General features: G+C 41.4%; 1 protein-coding gene across 1 annotated transcript in view; it reads right to left on the bottom strand.

Moving 5' to 3' along the window:
• The window catches only part of LOC120537828 (cation channel sperm-associated protein subunit delta-like), a 51,743-nt gene that overhangs the window by 11,639 nt on the left and 26,029 nt on the right, over nucleotides 1–14,075 (bottom strand). The window contains exons 8-11 of the mRNA XM_039767054.1: nucleotides 13,556–13,634; nucleotides 10,057–10,109; nucleotides 8,119–8,193; nucleotides 2,755–2,889 (exon numbers count right to left, since the gene is read on the bottom strand). Of these exons, the coding sequence (XP_039622988.1) occupies nucleotides 2,755–2,889; nucleotides 8,119–8,193; nucleotides 10,057–10,109; nucleotides 13,556–13,634 (342 nt within the window). The remainder of the gene's footprint in view (nucleotides 1–2,754; nucleotides 2,890–8,118; nucleotides 8,194–10,056; nucleotides 10,110–13,555; nucleotides 13,635–14,075) is intronic.

Genomic DNA, 14,075 nt, shown 5'->3' on the forward strand with positions numbered 1-14,075 from the left:
CCACCCCTTGGACGGAAGGACAATCCCGACTGCTTTTATATAGTAAGAAAGAAGAAGAAGATATCGCACAGTCTGGAGTAGAAAATCATCTTTTACCTGGAAAAACGAAACTACAAATCCCATCCTGCATTGCAAAATGGACGGGGCGTGTGTGAAACTCCGTGCCTGCGTAGCACTCACAGGACGGAAGGACAATCCCGACCGCTTTTATATAGTAAGAAAGAAGAAGAAGATATCGCACAGTCTGGAGTAGAAAATCATCTTTTGCCTGGAAAAATGAAACTACAAATCCCATCGTGCATTGCAAAATGTGTGTGTGAAAATCCGTGCCTGCGTAGCACTCACAATACGGAAGGACAATCCCGACCGCTTTTATATAGAGGGATAAGCTCTGAGATTGGCAAGGATTGTTTTCTAATTAACAATTGGGTTGGAAATGAAATCCTGCAGCCACTGTGACCCACCAAGGCCGAGATTGCCCACCCCGATATAGAAGAGGTCTGGCACCCTCTAGTGGATTCCTTTGCATGTCTCACCCAGACTTTTAAATGTGTTTTGCATAGCGCTCTTCATGCATGCAGGTGTCGTCAGATTTCAGGTTTGATGTCATTTTTATTCTCTTATGTACGTGGAACTATGTGCATCATTCTTTATGTTTGGCTTTATCCCTGTAGGTAAGCTGCCTTTGTTAGGTTCCATGTGTTTTGTGGGTGCCCCCCGCCAAAAGGTGGGTCCACCTGCAAATCACCACCAGGAACTTGTAATAAGTGTATATGTTTAATATGTCACTGTACTCTTTACGAATTATAAATCTACTTTTCTTTCTACTCACATGCACAGCTAACACAAAGCCAGATTTAGCACAGGGGCTCATCAGGGACAACTGCGAAATGGGCATTGCGTACTACTTCTGTGTGTCAAAGTCAGCATGAAACTGTCTCCTCTTTGCCTTGATTGGAATGGCATGATTCACCGAAGTGGGGTCCTGCACATGAAGAAAGAGTTTAAAGCCTTGGAACATTGCCCGGCACACCTTTGAAACCGATGGACGGATGGGGACTGGGCGGTCTCATGGTCTGGAATCCCTACAGATTTTATTTTTTTCTCCAGCCGTCTGGAGTTTTTTTTGTTTTTTCTGTCCCCCCTGGCCATTGGACCTTACTCTTATTCGATGTTAATTAATGTTGATTTATTTTGTTTTCTTATTGTGTCTTTTATTTTTCTATTCTTTATTATGTAAAGCACATTTAGCTACTGTTTGTATGAAACTGTGCTATAGAAATAAATGTTGTTGTTGTTGGAAGATGCCGTCATCCGATCCTGAAAATCATTGCAATGCAGTGACGAAAATGGCAGACTCTACACATCGGGCCCTCACTCCTGAACTGGGTTCTTGTCATGGCTTCCTTCGTCTGTTATGCCGCGTAAACCATCATTAAAGAAAGCAAAGTTATTTTTCCTATGTGATTTCTTACCGCCGTATCACTAAGGGAGGGGTATCACCTTTTTATATTATATATCTATATAGTCTCGGGTTATGTAACATGTCGCAATTAAAAGAAAACTCATTCCAACAAAGGAGCTAGTGCCCCCTGCTGGATACAGAATTGCCCTTTCTTCTATAATGTTGTGTTCCATTTGAAGTGCCGAGTTAGAATTTCGAAGTTCCTAGTCAACTGGTATCATCATCAGTCAGTCATTCTGTCATTTTCCAACCTGCTATATCCTAACACAGGGTCACGGGGGTCTGCTGGAGCTGATCCCAGCCAGCACAAGGTGCAAGGCAGGAATAAATCCCGGGCAGGGTGCTAGCCAGCCCACCACAGAACACCCACACACACACACACCCACACACTAGGGACAATTTAGGATCACCAATGCACCTAACCTGCATGTCTTTGGACTGTGGGATGCCCCCTCAATTTGGATTTCCAACTCAAAAACTCGAGGTTGGTCTGTCAAGTTCAAATTTGTCTGACATCAATCCAAAATGGCAAAGTACACCTCAAACTTTAGTGAGAGCTGTAGTATTAAACTGTTTATGAGCACTTCTGTCCATTTGTGAGTCGTACACACAGTGCGGTCTGTGGACATGCTGCTACTGTGTTTGGATTCGCACAATAGCGTGTACAGTAATATGTTTTCTGGTAGTGTTGGATCAGTAGTAAAAATGTTGACTTTTGTTTCGATACCAGCATTCAGACTTCAGTACCATTACCAAAATGGCTCCAAATCAAATAACAGATAACTCCAAAACCGCCATCTTACTCCAGCCTCACAACTGCCTGCCTGCCTGTTGCACTGAACCATTGCACCAAACTACACACCCCTTTCTTCTTTATAGCTGTGATGTTCCAAATGGCATCGAATCAAGAAAGTGTTGGGTTTCTTGTGACATTCTGATTGTTCGAACCATACAGTATTATTTCATGAAATTTACGAAATGGATATTTTTCCACAACTCGAATTGTGTGTGTTGAAGGGTTTGGAATGGGGGTGCAGATTTGAGAGGAAAACTGACGTTTACTTCTGGTAATGAAAATCCTGAAATGCTGGTACTGTACCGTTACTAAAATTGTAATATTTTTGGTACTTTTCCAGTACCTGCATACTGTACAACCCTAATTTCTGAACAGGCCAAGTCATGTCCTGACCTGATTTGTGGGACTTTTAGAGGCCTCACATCTGCTTGCTATTTTTGACCAACACTCATCCTCTCATTCTCTATCTCTCTATCTGTATAAAGTGCCTTACAGTTCCAGAAGTGGAATCCAGGGTATCTTTGAATTCACCAGAATGGGGCAGCCATATTTTGTGTAGTTGTAATACACAGATAGGTCTTCTGTAGCTGATCCACTACGAGAAAGAAACTCAGGATCATAGACGTTTCTGCATTAAAAAAAAAAAAGTCACTTAGTCAAAATGAATTTATACAGGGACTTACATAATTAAATCTATATTTCACCTTATACAACCCCAAATCAGAAAATGTTGAGACAGTATGGAGAGTACAAATTAAAAAAGATAGATAGATAGATAGATAAGGCACTATTTAATAGATAGATAGATAGATAGATAGATAGATAGATAGATAGATAGATAGATAGATAGATAGATAGATAGATAGATAGATAGATAGATAGATAGATAGATAGATAGATAGATAGATAGATAGATAGATAGAATGATAACAATGCAGGTATAACAGACAATAACTTTGCATAATATTAACGTTTACCCCCCTGGGTGGAACTAAAGATAGCATAGTGTGGGGTCTCCTCAGTCTGTCAGTGGAGCAGGACGGTGACAGCAGTCTGTCTCTGAAGCTGCTCCTCTGTCTGGAGATGATCCTGTTCAGTGGATGCAGTGGATTCTCCATGAGTGACAGGAGTCTGCTCAGCGCCCGTCGCTCTGCCACGGTTGTCAAACTGTTCAGCTCCGTGCCTACAATAGAGCCTGCCTTCCTTACCAGTTTGTCCAGATGTGAGGTGTCCCTCTTCTTTATGCTGCCTCCCCAGCACACCACAGCGTAGAAGAGGGCGCTCACCACAACCGTCTGATAGAACATCTGCAGCATCTTACTGCAGATGTTGAAGGACGCAGGCCCTCTAAGGAAGTATAGTCAGCTCTGTTCTCTCTTGCACAGAGCATCAGTATTGGCAGTCCAGTCCAGTTTATCATCCAGCTGCACTCCCAGGTATTTATAGGTCTGTACCCTCTGCACAGTCACCTCTGATGATCACGGGGTCCATGAGGGGCCTGGTCCTCCTAAAATCGACCACCATCTCCTTTATTTTGCTGGTGTTCAGGTGTAGGTGGTTTGAGTCGCACCATTTAACAAAGTCTTTGATTAGCTTCCTGTACTCCTCCTACTGCCCACTCCTGATGCAGCCCATGATAGCAGTGTCGTCAGCGAACTGTTGCATGTGACAGGACTCCGAGTCGTATTGGATGTCTGATGTATGTTGGCTGAACAGGACCGGAGAAAGTCCAGTCCCTGCTGGCGCTCCTGTGCTGCTGACCACAATGTCAGACCTGCAGTTCCCAAGACGCACATACTGAGGTCTGTCTGTAAGATAGTCCACGATCCATGCCACCAGGTGTGAATCTACTCCCATCAAGTATTGTGGTTCTTAAATGTACTTTGAGTTTTATTTTTATTTCTAGCCACATCACTAAAAATCTCTGGATCAACAAGAATGGCTTCTTTTACAGTCAGTTTCAATGAGTGATCATACTTTTCAGCTTCTTTTAATTATTTAAAAAAACTCCTGCTTGAATCTCTTTATTTGGACATTTACTGGTCGTTGATCTTTCACGCATAGGCGACGTCGCTTTGCTTTTGAAACTTCCATTTTGTTCAAGTGGGAATCAAAGTCTAATTCTTCATTTGAAAAGGATGATCCTGAGTTCCCAGTGCTTAGAGCTTCATCCAGTGGTGGTGCTTCAGGTGGTAGTAATCCCTTCATGTGAACTGCTACATCATAGAGTGCCTTTTTTCCATTAGCAATCTGGTCAATGCTCAAGAAAATCTGGCTCATTGGATCAACAGAAATAGCAGCTAACAAGATTTGACTATCCAGTAAGAGACTCTCTCTTTTCTTCATTGAAGATACAGTGCCATCAGCTATTAACCCTCTACTTTTGTTCAGGCAATATATCAAGCTCTTTCTTCAATTCCAAGAAAAATTTACCAGATGTTAAATCTTCATAAGGTGGCGCGGTGGGTAGCGCTGCTGCCTCGCAGTTAGGACATCCGGGTTCGCTTCCCGGGTCCTCCCTGCATGGAGTTTGCATGTTGTCTGCGTGGGTTTCCTCCCACAATCCAAAGACATGCAGGTTAGGTGCATTGGCGATTCTAAATTGTCCTGTGGTGGGCTGGCACCCTGCCTGGGGTTTGTTCCCTGCCTTGCACCCTGTGTTGGCTGGGATTGGCTCCAGCAGACCCCTGTGTTAGGATAATGGATGGATGGATAAATCTTCATATTGCAACCTCTTGGTGAAAGTAAAGGGGTAAGAAAGTAAACTTTTTAGTTCTTTTATTTGTGTCCACTGGCTTTCAGTTAATAAAACATTTTCATTGTCCAGTTCTTCAAGAAAGTCTTAGTTCAAGCAAACGCTTTACCATCAAATAAGTGCTTCCCCAGCGTGCTGTTTGATCCAAAATGGCTCCTTTTCCTGCACGTCTTTTCAAAATGGCATCTGTTTCAGGGGCCCTGGCTGCAACAGTTACTTGCCTCAATTTGACAATTCGAGTAGCTGCATGACGATCTTTCAATCCATCTCTTATTGCAAGATTGCAGAGTATGAACAGCACAATGCATATGTTGAATAGCAGTAAGCTTAGATGTTTCTTCAGCAATGTTATCCAAAATGTCACCATTCTCTTCAGTTTCACTTACTCCAATACTTGCAGAACTGTCTTCCTCTAATATGTTTGTTACTTTCTCCATCTACTTTATTCATTTTCTCAATTGTGCTTAACATATTAGAAGCATTACCTGTTGCAATACATAGAATCTGTTCCTTTTTAATTTCAAAATCTTCTAGAACAGGTGGTGTGCAAATTTATGCCAAAGTTCAGCCCTGGGTGGGAGCAAATGTGGAGAACGCAGACAGAACCCCTGAACACACACACATCAGGCCATAGCACACACCTCCACCTACATCATTACACTTGTTTATACTCAAATGAATTTGTTAAACGCATTATATCTGGGGCAGCAAGGTGGCGCAATGGTCCTCCCTGCGTGGAGTGTGCATGTTCTCCCCGTGTCTGTATGGGTTTCCTCCCACAGTCCAAAGACATGCAGGTTAGGTGCATTGGCGATTCTAAATTGTCCTGTGGTGGGCTGGCACCCTGCCCGGGGTTTGTTTCCTGCCTTGCGCCCTGTGTTGGCTGGGATTGGCTCCAGCAGACCCCCGTGACCCTGTGTTAGGATATAGTGGGTTGGAAAATGACTGACTGACTGACGGACATTATAGCCATCTATCCATTTTCCAACCCGCTGAATCCGAACACAGGGGTCTGCTGGAGCCAATCCCAGCCAACACAGAGCACAAGGAAGGAACCAATCCCGGGCAGTGTGCCAACCCACCGCAGGACACAAACACACCAAGCACACACTAGGGCCAATCGCCAATCCACCTAACCTGCATGTCTTTGGACTGTGGGAGGAAACCCATACAGACACGGGGAGAACATGCACACTCCACGCAGGGAGGACCTGGGAAGCGACCCCAGGTCTCCTAAATGCGAGGCAGCAGCGCTACCACTGTCCAACCGCGCCACCTGACTGACATTATATCTGAAATAAAATGAAAACACTTTTTTGTAATATACCATAATCCAGATTACAATGTCAGGTTGTTTAATCGCTCAGCTGAACTTCACACTAGTAGTAACACGACTGTGCACTGGGCTTTATTCTTACATCAGAGAAGTGCTTAATTAGGACTATTGTTTGTGAAATGGGACATTTGAATTTGCTGTATTTTTTTTCCATTACAAATGAAATTAATTAGGGGTTGGAGTCGGAGTCGGTACAGTTTTGCCAACTCCAACTCCGACTCCAGGTACCCAAAATTGTCTCTGACTTCTCGACTCCGACTCCACAGCCCTGGTTCCAGGTGTCATTTTGTCCCATTCTTCCTACAAACACGTCTTAAGATGTTTAGGGACCTTCAGAACACGACTTGATTTTTAAGAATTAAATGGAGAGGACTGGTGAGCTTTGTTGGGCTGAATAAATGGCCTGTCCTCATCCAGATTGTTTTATTGTCTTACCCGCCCTCCACTCAAGCTCCCCATTCACCCCATTCTCACTATGATTGCCGATACCTTGTCTAGATTGTTCTAATATTTTAAGCTTCAGGGCCCCTAATTCCAGTAGGGGCCCCTGAAGTGACTTTTATGGATTTCCGAAAACAGGCAACAGAGCACAGCCCCATCTACATCAGCAGCTTTAGGTTCCTTGGAGTCACCCTCACTGATGATCTTAAATGGTCGAGTCACACTGCGGCAGTAGTTAAGAAAGCCCAATAACGCCTCTACTTCTTCAGGAGACTGAGTAAGGCCCAGATGACCCTGTGCAGATTCTACAGGTGAACTGTGGAATCCATCCTGACAGGACGCATCACATCCTGGTACAGCAACTGCTCAGTTCAGGACTGCAGAGCCCTGCAGTGGGTGGTGAACACAGCACAGCAGATCACGGGCACACAGCTCCCTGCGATCCATGACATCCACACTACACGCCGTACCAGGCGGGACCCCAGCCACCCTGCACTGTCACTTTTCACCCTCCTCCCATCTGGGAAGCAACTAAAGTCCATTCGGACGCACACCGCCAGGTGCAGGAACAGTTTCTACCCAGCTGCAATCAGACTCATGAACAATCAATAAACTTGTGTCACCTCCACTGCTACCTGCACATACACTTCTGTCACAGTCTCTATTTATTCCTAAGATTCTGGTTTTATTTATTTACTTATTTATATTCATTTATTATTGTGTGTTTATTTTTTTTTTTGTCTCTATGTTCACTGTCTGCAGAGGCACACACAAGCAAGCATTTCATTGTACATGGTACTTGTCCTCATACACATGACAATAAAGAATTAAAATTTAAATTAATTTCCATCCCCTCCTAACTCAAAACCTTTAAGGTATAGGATATTTTTATTAACACTTGTGACTCTCATATGTCCGATAACCCAAAATGGAAATTCGGATCAAAATCAGGGATGTGTGGCATAGAAGAGAAGGCTTTGGACTTCAAACCTTAAGGTTGTGGGTTCAGATCCCACTATGGACACTGTATGCTCCAAATAGAAAACCAAAATAAATGTAGCCAACTGTTTCATAAATGTTGTAAGCCACCTTGGATAAAGGTGTCAGGAAAATGTAAATGGTTACGTTTGAAAAAAAAAATCATGGTGATCTATCATGGATAAAAAAAAAAAACCCTTTGAATAAGATAATGGTGGTTTCCCAGACATTGTGGTTGGTTGTGAAATGTCCCTCATAACAGTTCAAACTTCAAGACCCCAAAAAATGTAGGTCCGCCACTGCCTTTTACTGTATAAAATTATGAAAAATATAATTATGATACTCACTTTGAAATTGTGTAAGTGAAATTGTTGGCCAGTTGGTAGGGACTGAAGAGGTCCTTCTCGCACACAGTGAAGTTGCTATATTTTTGGTTATAACAGAGAACAAAGACAGTGTCAGCATTTCAATTTAAAAGCCCAGAAAACATCCATATCCAGTATCTATCTATCTATCTATCTATCTATCTATCTATCTATCTATCTATCTATCATATAGTGCCTTTCACATCTATTTATCTATTATATAGTGCCTTTTACATCTATCTATCTATCTATCTATCTATCTATCTATCTATCATATAGTGCCTTTTACATCTATCTATCTATCTATCCATTCTCTATACACACTGACATAGCACTATAAAAAAATAAATTGCAAATATTTCATCGAAGTTAGCGGAACACATGCAAATCTTATGGAAGTAAAAATGATAGGAAACCACGACACCGCACAAGTATCATACCTTTGTTAGTTGTATCATGGATTATTCTCATCGATCTTATATTATGCAGGGGGTGCAGAATTATTCCAGGTAGAAAAGTGGGGTCGCGAAATGCGAAAGTTTAAGAACCGCTGTGTTAGGCTCAGTCTTGCGACACTATTGTTATGTGCATTGGGATTTGACAGTATACGGGGTGCTGCCCCCAAACCTTTTCATTCTTCTTGCCTCTTTATTTACAATACATTTTTCCTTGATTCACATTGGCAATCCTCAATTGTCCCTGGTGTGAGTGTGTGTGTGTGTGCCCTGCGGTGGGCATGCACCCTGCCTGGGATTTGTTCCTGCCTTGTGCGCTGGGATTGGCTCCAGCAGACCCCTGTAGCCACTGAAGTGTAAGGTGAGTTCAAGCACGGATAAAACGCGTGCCAAAAGAAATCTCTTCAGTCCAAAAGTTCATTTTAAAATATTTAGTGAAAATTAAAAGAAAATAATCCACACAAGAATAAAGAAAAAAGTTGTTAGAATTAAGATTCAAAAAAAAGGAAAAATGTATCTTTTCGAAACTTAGCTTTTCTTGAGAAACTTTAGTTATTTCTGTACTTAAAAGTTCTTAAATTCTTCTTCTGTACGCTTTAAGCATACGGCGCGGCACTTAAAATTAAGTGCTTTGTCTTACATATTACTTGACACACAAAACACGCACACAAGGTATGCAATTCTTAAAAGGCTCGTAAGGCACGAAAGGCACAGTTTAAAACCGCGCACCCTCTACACCTTACACATGGCAAGGCTGATCACTAACTAAGAATAATGTTTAGTCAGAGAAATTAGAAACAGCTAGAATACTGTATACCAATTCTGTTCAATTGATGGGGGTTTTAGGAACTTCCCATAGATTATGCACTATCATTTAGTACAGTGGTTCTCAAACTGTGGGGTGGGCCCCCCTAGGGGGGCGCAAAGTAAAAAAAGGGGGACGCAAAGATGTGAAAAAAAGAAAACAAGAATCGAAAATATGAAAAATACATCTATTGAAACCAAAGCAAATTAACTTAAACTACATTCTGATACTAGAAAAATAAATATAGAGTTAGATAAACGTCAATTAAAATTAAGTTGGTATAATAAATTATGCATCTATGATATATCATTAATTAAAAAAGAACAAATTGGTATTAGTGGGCTCCTTTCAAAAAACGTGTGGGGGGGGGGCGCATTTAAAACTATTATGAAAACTCGAGTCGCAAATACTTAAAAGGTTGACAAAACGCTGATTTAGTAAAACATTTATGATTCTTATGTAACTAGGAAATGGCTCTTACAGACCCCGTGACCTTATGTTAGGATATAGCATGTTGGATAATGAATGACTGATTAAAGTGCACATTGCAGACTTTCATTTAAAAGGATTTGCGGACATTTCGGTCACACCAGGTAGAAATGACTATATGAATAATGCAAGTGATTTACTTTGTCAGGAATTTAAATCTGAACAATTTACCTTGAAATCCGGATGTATTTACTGGGTGGACATCCAATGCTGAATTGGACATACTAAAATCCAGAAGAAAAGAGACAAAAAAAAAGCTGTAAACCAAATAATGTAAAATCTGCTTAATTCAATTCAGAGATGCGGAGAGCTGGAGACCATCCTGGCAGTAGGGGGTCCTGTTCTGCTATTTGAACCAGCAAGTGAATGCAGTCTGGCAAAAAAGTAGCAACTGTGAGGACAACAGCCTTGGTGTCAGAGAATGGAATAAGGCAAAGTCGAAGTTAATAACAAAATAAAAGTCATAGCCAGAAGGAAAAAATCAAATCTTTTAGAAGAGCACTATGAAGTTTTCATAGCTGCAAACATAGACAGTGAATGTGCTCAAGAGACCAGCTTTTAAAGTGTTATGTTAATGACCAGTTGATCTACGCTCTGTGGCCACTAGAGGGCTCTGCAGCTCCTCAAACCCACAACACAAATGCTGTCACACAGTCATGTGGTTTTATTTAATCCAATACCTTACAAAGTAAGGTACCCATTTCGCAAGATTTTCCTCCATAATAAATCCTCCATTTCTTCTCCAAGCGAGCTCTGTCTACTTCCTCCTGACTCAGCTTATTTGGATGAGGTCACATGGCTCCTTTTATTTCAGGACCATAAATAAATGGAGGAGCAACTGAAGCAGTTCTTGCATTGTGATAGCTCATAGAGAAGCATCGAGAAAAACAGAAAGGCCTGCAAGAAAGGTGGTGTTTCTTGATTTGCAAAGGCTGATAATAGAGCGTCACGTCAAGAGGTCTGAAGTTGCATGTCCAGGATATGTATGAGGGAGTGAGCACTTGTGTTGGGATAACAGATAAGACCCCAGTCAGAGGAGGTCTGTACCAGGACCAGGGACATTCTCTAAGTCCTTACCTCTTTGATCTGGCTAGGGATGTGTTGAGTCCTGGGATAAAAGACCAATCCCCCTTGGTACTTCTTTTTGCTGATGACGTTGTGTTGCGTAGCACCAGAAAGGAGGAAGAAGAAAGGAAGTTGGAAGAATGGAGATGGGCTTTGGAAGATAGAGGATTGAAGATAAATAGGAAGAAAACAGAATATGTGAGGTTTAATGGTGATTAGGATTAAAATGTTAGCATGCTGGAGGAGCTATTGAAAATATGGAGAAGTTTAAATATCTAGGATCAGTGGTAGACCAAAATGGAGAATTAGATGCAGAGATAACTCATAGAGTGCAGTGTGGATGGAACAATTGGAAGAAGGTATCAGATATTGTGTGATCGAAGAATTAGGGTGAAGGTTAAAGGTTAGGAAGACTAGCAATGAACTATGGAGCTGAGACATGGATACTAAAGGGAGCAGCAGGAGGACGTGAAGTTGGATGTGGCAGAAATGAGAATGTTGAGTTGAACGTGTGGAGTTACAGAGAAGGAAAGAAGAAGAAATGAGACAATCAGAGGTAAAACAAAAGTAGGAGATAGCTAAGAAAGTCCAGGAGACTGAAGTGGTATGGCCATGTGATGAGGAGATACGAGGAATATGTGGGCAAAAGAGTGATGGAAATAGAAGTCCAGAGGAAGAGAAGCAGAGATGGATGGATAAAGGAAAAGAAGAACTGTAGAACAAGGGCTTGAATGGCAAGAAGGTGCAGGACTGAGCTGTTTGGAGAAGGTTGATCAAGCACGCTGACCCCAAATAGAAGTTGGAAAAGATAAATTGGAAGGAGAAGAAGAAGCCTTATTTATTTAGATGTTTTAAAGTACACATTGTCATAGAATGTATTATTTATGAATTATAAAATAAGTCCAACGAACTATCTTAACCTTCAGTCCAAATGGAAGGAGCTATTAGGCTGATTAAGTTGTGCTGATTATTGCCTGGTTTTATTGGTTCCAGCACAATACATGCTAATATAGGCAATACTGTACAGTAAATAACATACAATTCAATTAAACAACAACAACATACCATGTCTGCGTTTGTCTGAGTCTAAGTGAAGTGAAAGGAATCGAGTGATTCCATTTGGTGTTATCTGCTCTCCAGTTGCTCAGACATGGGTAGCACCTGCACCGTGCTGTTTCGGGTCAGAAATCCCACCATGGACAACCAAAAAAGTTCCATGGTTAACGTTCTCATTGCCAGGGATAGGACTGACCTACTGTCTCGCATTCAGACCCGCACCTTTAAAAATTTTCACGGTCTCTCTTTTAGTCAGTATTGCCATTTTACCTTCTCCTCTTTTTTACAATGAGCCTATTTCATCCTACGTCACAATCCAAACAGAGGATCCCATTTCCTGTAGTGTTAAATTTGAATTTTTGTGGGTCTTGACTTCTGAGGAATTCATTTATGACTTGAAATTCTCAACTGGAATTGAATTAACAGAGCTGTAATTTTTACTTTCTCGCATATGAAGTAAAGGGAAAGTATTGGAATCATTTAAAGATTCGATGTGAAGATTTTGATGAATCTCGACGTTTTAGACCTCCCCGACTTTCTCGTATACAAAGTATAGGGAAAGTATTGGAATCCTCCAAAAATTCCATTTCGAGATTTTGGTGAATCTCCATGTTTTAGACTTCCCTGAGTCCGAAAAAAACAACTTTTTTGGAATTATGTCTGTGTGTGTGTGTGTGTGTGTGTGTGTAAACACGATAACTTGAGTACGCTTTCACTTTGGTCAACCAAAATTTTCCATACAAGTATTAGGTACAAAATGTAGACTTCTATCAATTTTTGAGCTATTTCCGTTAACCAGAAGTGGCACTTTTTAATTCATGCAGCTTCAGTGTCCGATTTATTCAACTGTACATTTATAATAATTGTTCAAGATATTATTAATTTAATTTGATTTGTTGTTGATGGTTCTTTAATGTACATAATATAAAAATATAATCATTGTCTTGCAGTTTACTCCTCAGATATTCATCCCCATATGAGTATACAAGAAAGTCGAGGGGAGACTTGTTAAAGTTGTTGTTTTCTGTGTTTACACGATTGCGTTTGGAATTCGCCACTTGAACTCGCTTGTCACAATGGTTGCGATGATATGAATCTGGCAGCATTTGCACTGTGCATCATCCCTCACTTGATAAAAGCAGCCTTTAGCGTTACTTGGGTTATTTTTCAAGTTGGCCCAGCGGTAGGACAGGGCTGGCTTTTGACTTTCATTTTGCCTTCGACTCCTGATTATCGCATTGCCCTTTCATTCTCACTTACCCGGCACAGTCTCGACCTTCTGCTTTCCCTGAGCACATTTTGTGATTCATCTCCCGGTCCTTCTACTCTCACAATAAATCCTCAGAGACACATTTGTGTTTCTTAACATTTCCTGATTGTTTGCTTGTGGCTTTCTTCTCTGCATCAAGCATAACAGTCTCTCATTATTACCTTCATCTCTCTTAAAGCAACTTTTTGTAGAGCTTACCAAAGGCTGCTGCCTCAACAGCTAACTTGGTGAGAATCAGAAGAAACCATTTTTCAAACATCCATTAATCATGTCACTTACCTGAGGATAGGAATTTCTGCAGCGGATGTCCTTCTCTTTGAAGTCCGAGGTGAGGGTCACAAAACTTCCAACAATAGTGCTGCGGACATGACAGTCTTGTTAATTGACCTTCACCTCACTCCATCTACAGACACGTGGAATAAATGACCAAGTAGCATGGAGGAGAGCAGGACCTTAAGAGCCTACAAATCTCGACTTGATGTTACTTAAATGAAAAGGATGGACAAGCCTGTTGGCCTGTTCTCGTTACAGCTGTCCTAATGTTCTAACAATCATCTTGTTATCAGCTTGCCCTAAAATTAAATAAATCCAACCTCAGGTTATAAGCAACACATGACAGATTAGCCCTCATGTGCACAGGCCATGTGTGAAAAAGGACGGGAGGTCCGACTGCTGATTCTGTAACTTGGAGAACCAACCAATTAACAGCAGTGATTTAAAGCTACTGATTTCTGTACGTCTCCTCCATTATATTGCAGGAACGTTTAGCTGACTTCTCATTACACCACTTCAGCTGATC

This window comes from Polypterus senegalus, chromosome 10 (assembly GCF_016835505.1).
Source record: "Polypterus senegalus isolate Bchr_013 chromosome 10, ASM1683550v1, whole genome shotgun sequence".
NCBI classification, from domain to species: domain Eukaryota; kingdom Metazoa; phylum Chordata; class Cladistia; order Polypteriformes; family Polypteridae; genus Polypterus; species Polypterus senegalus.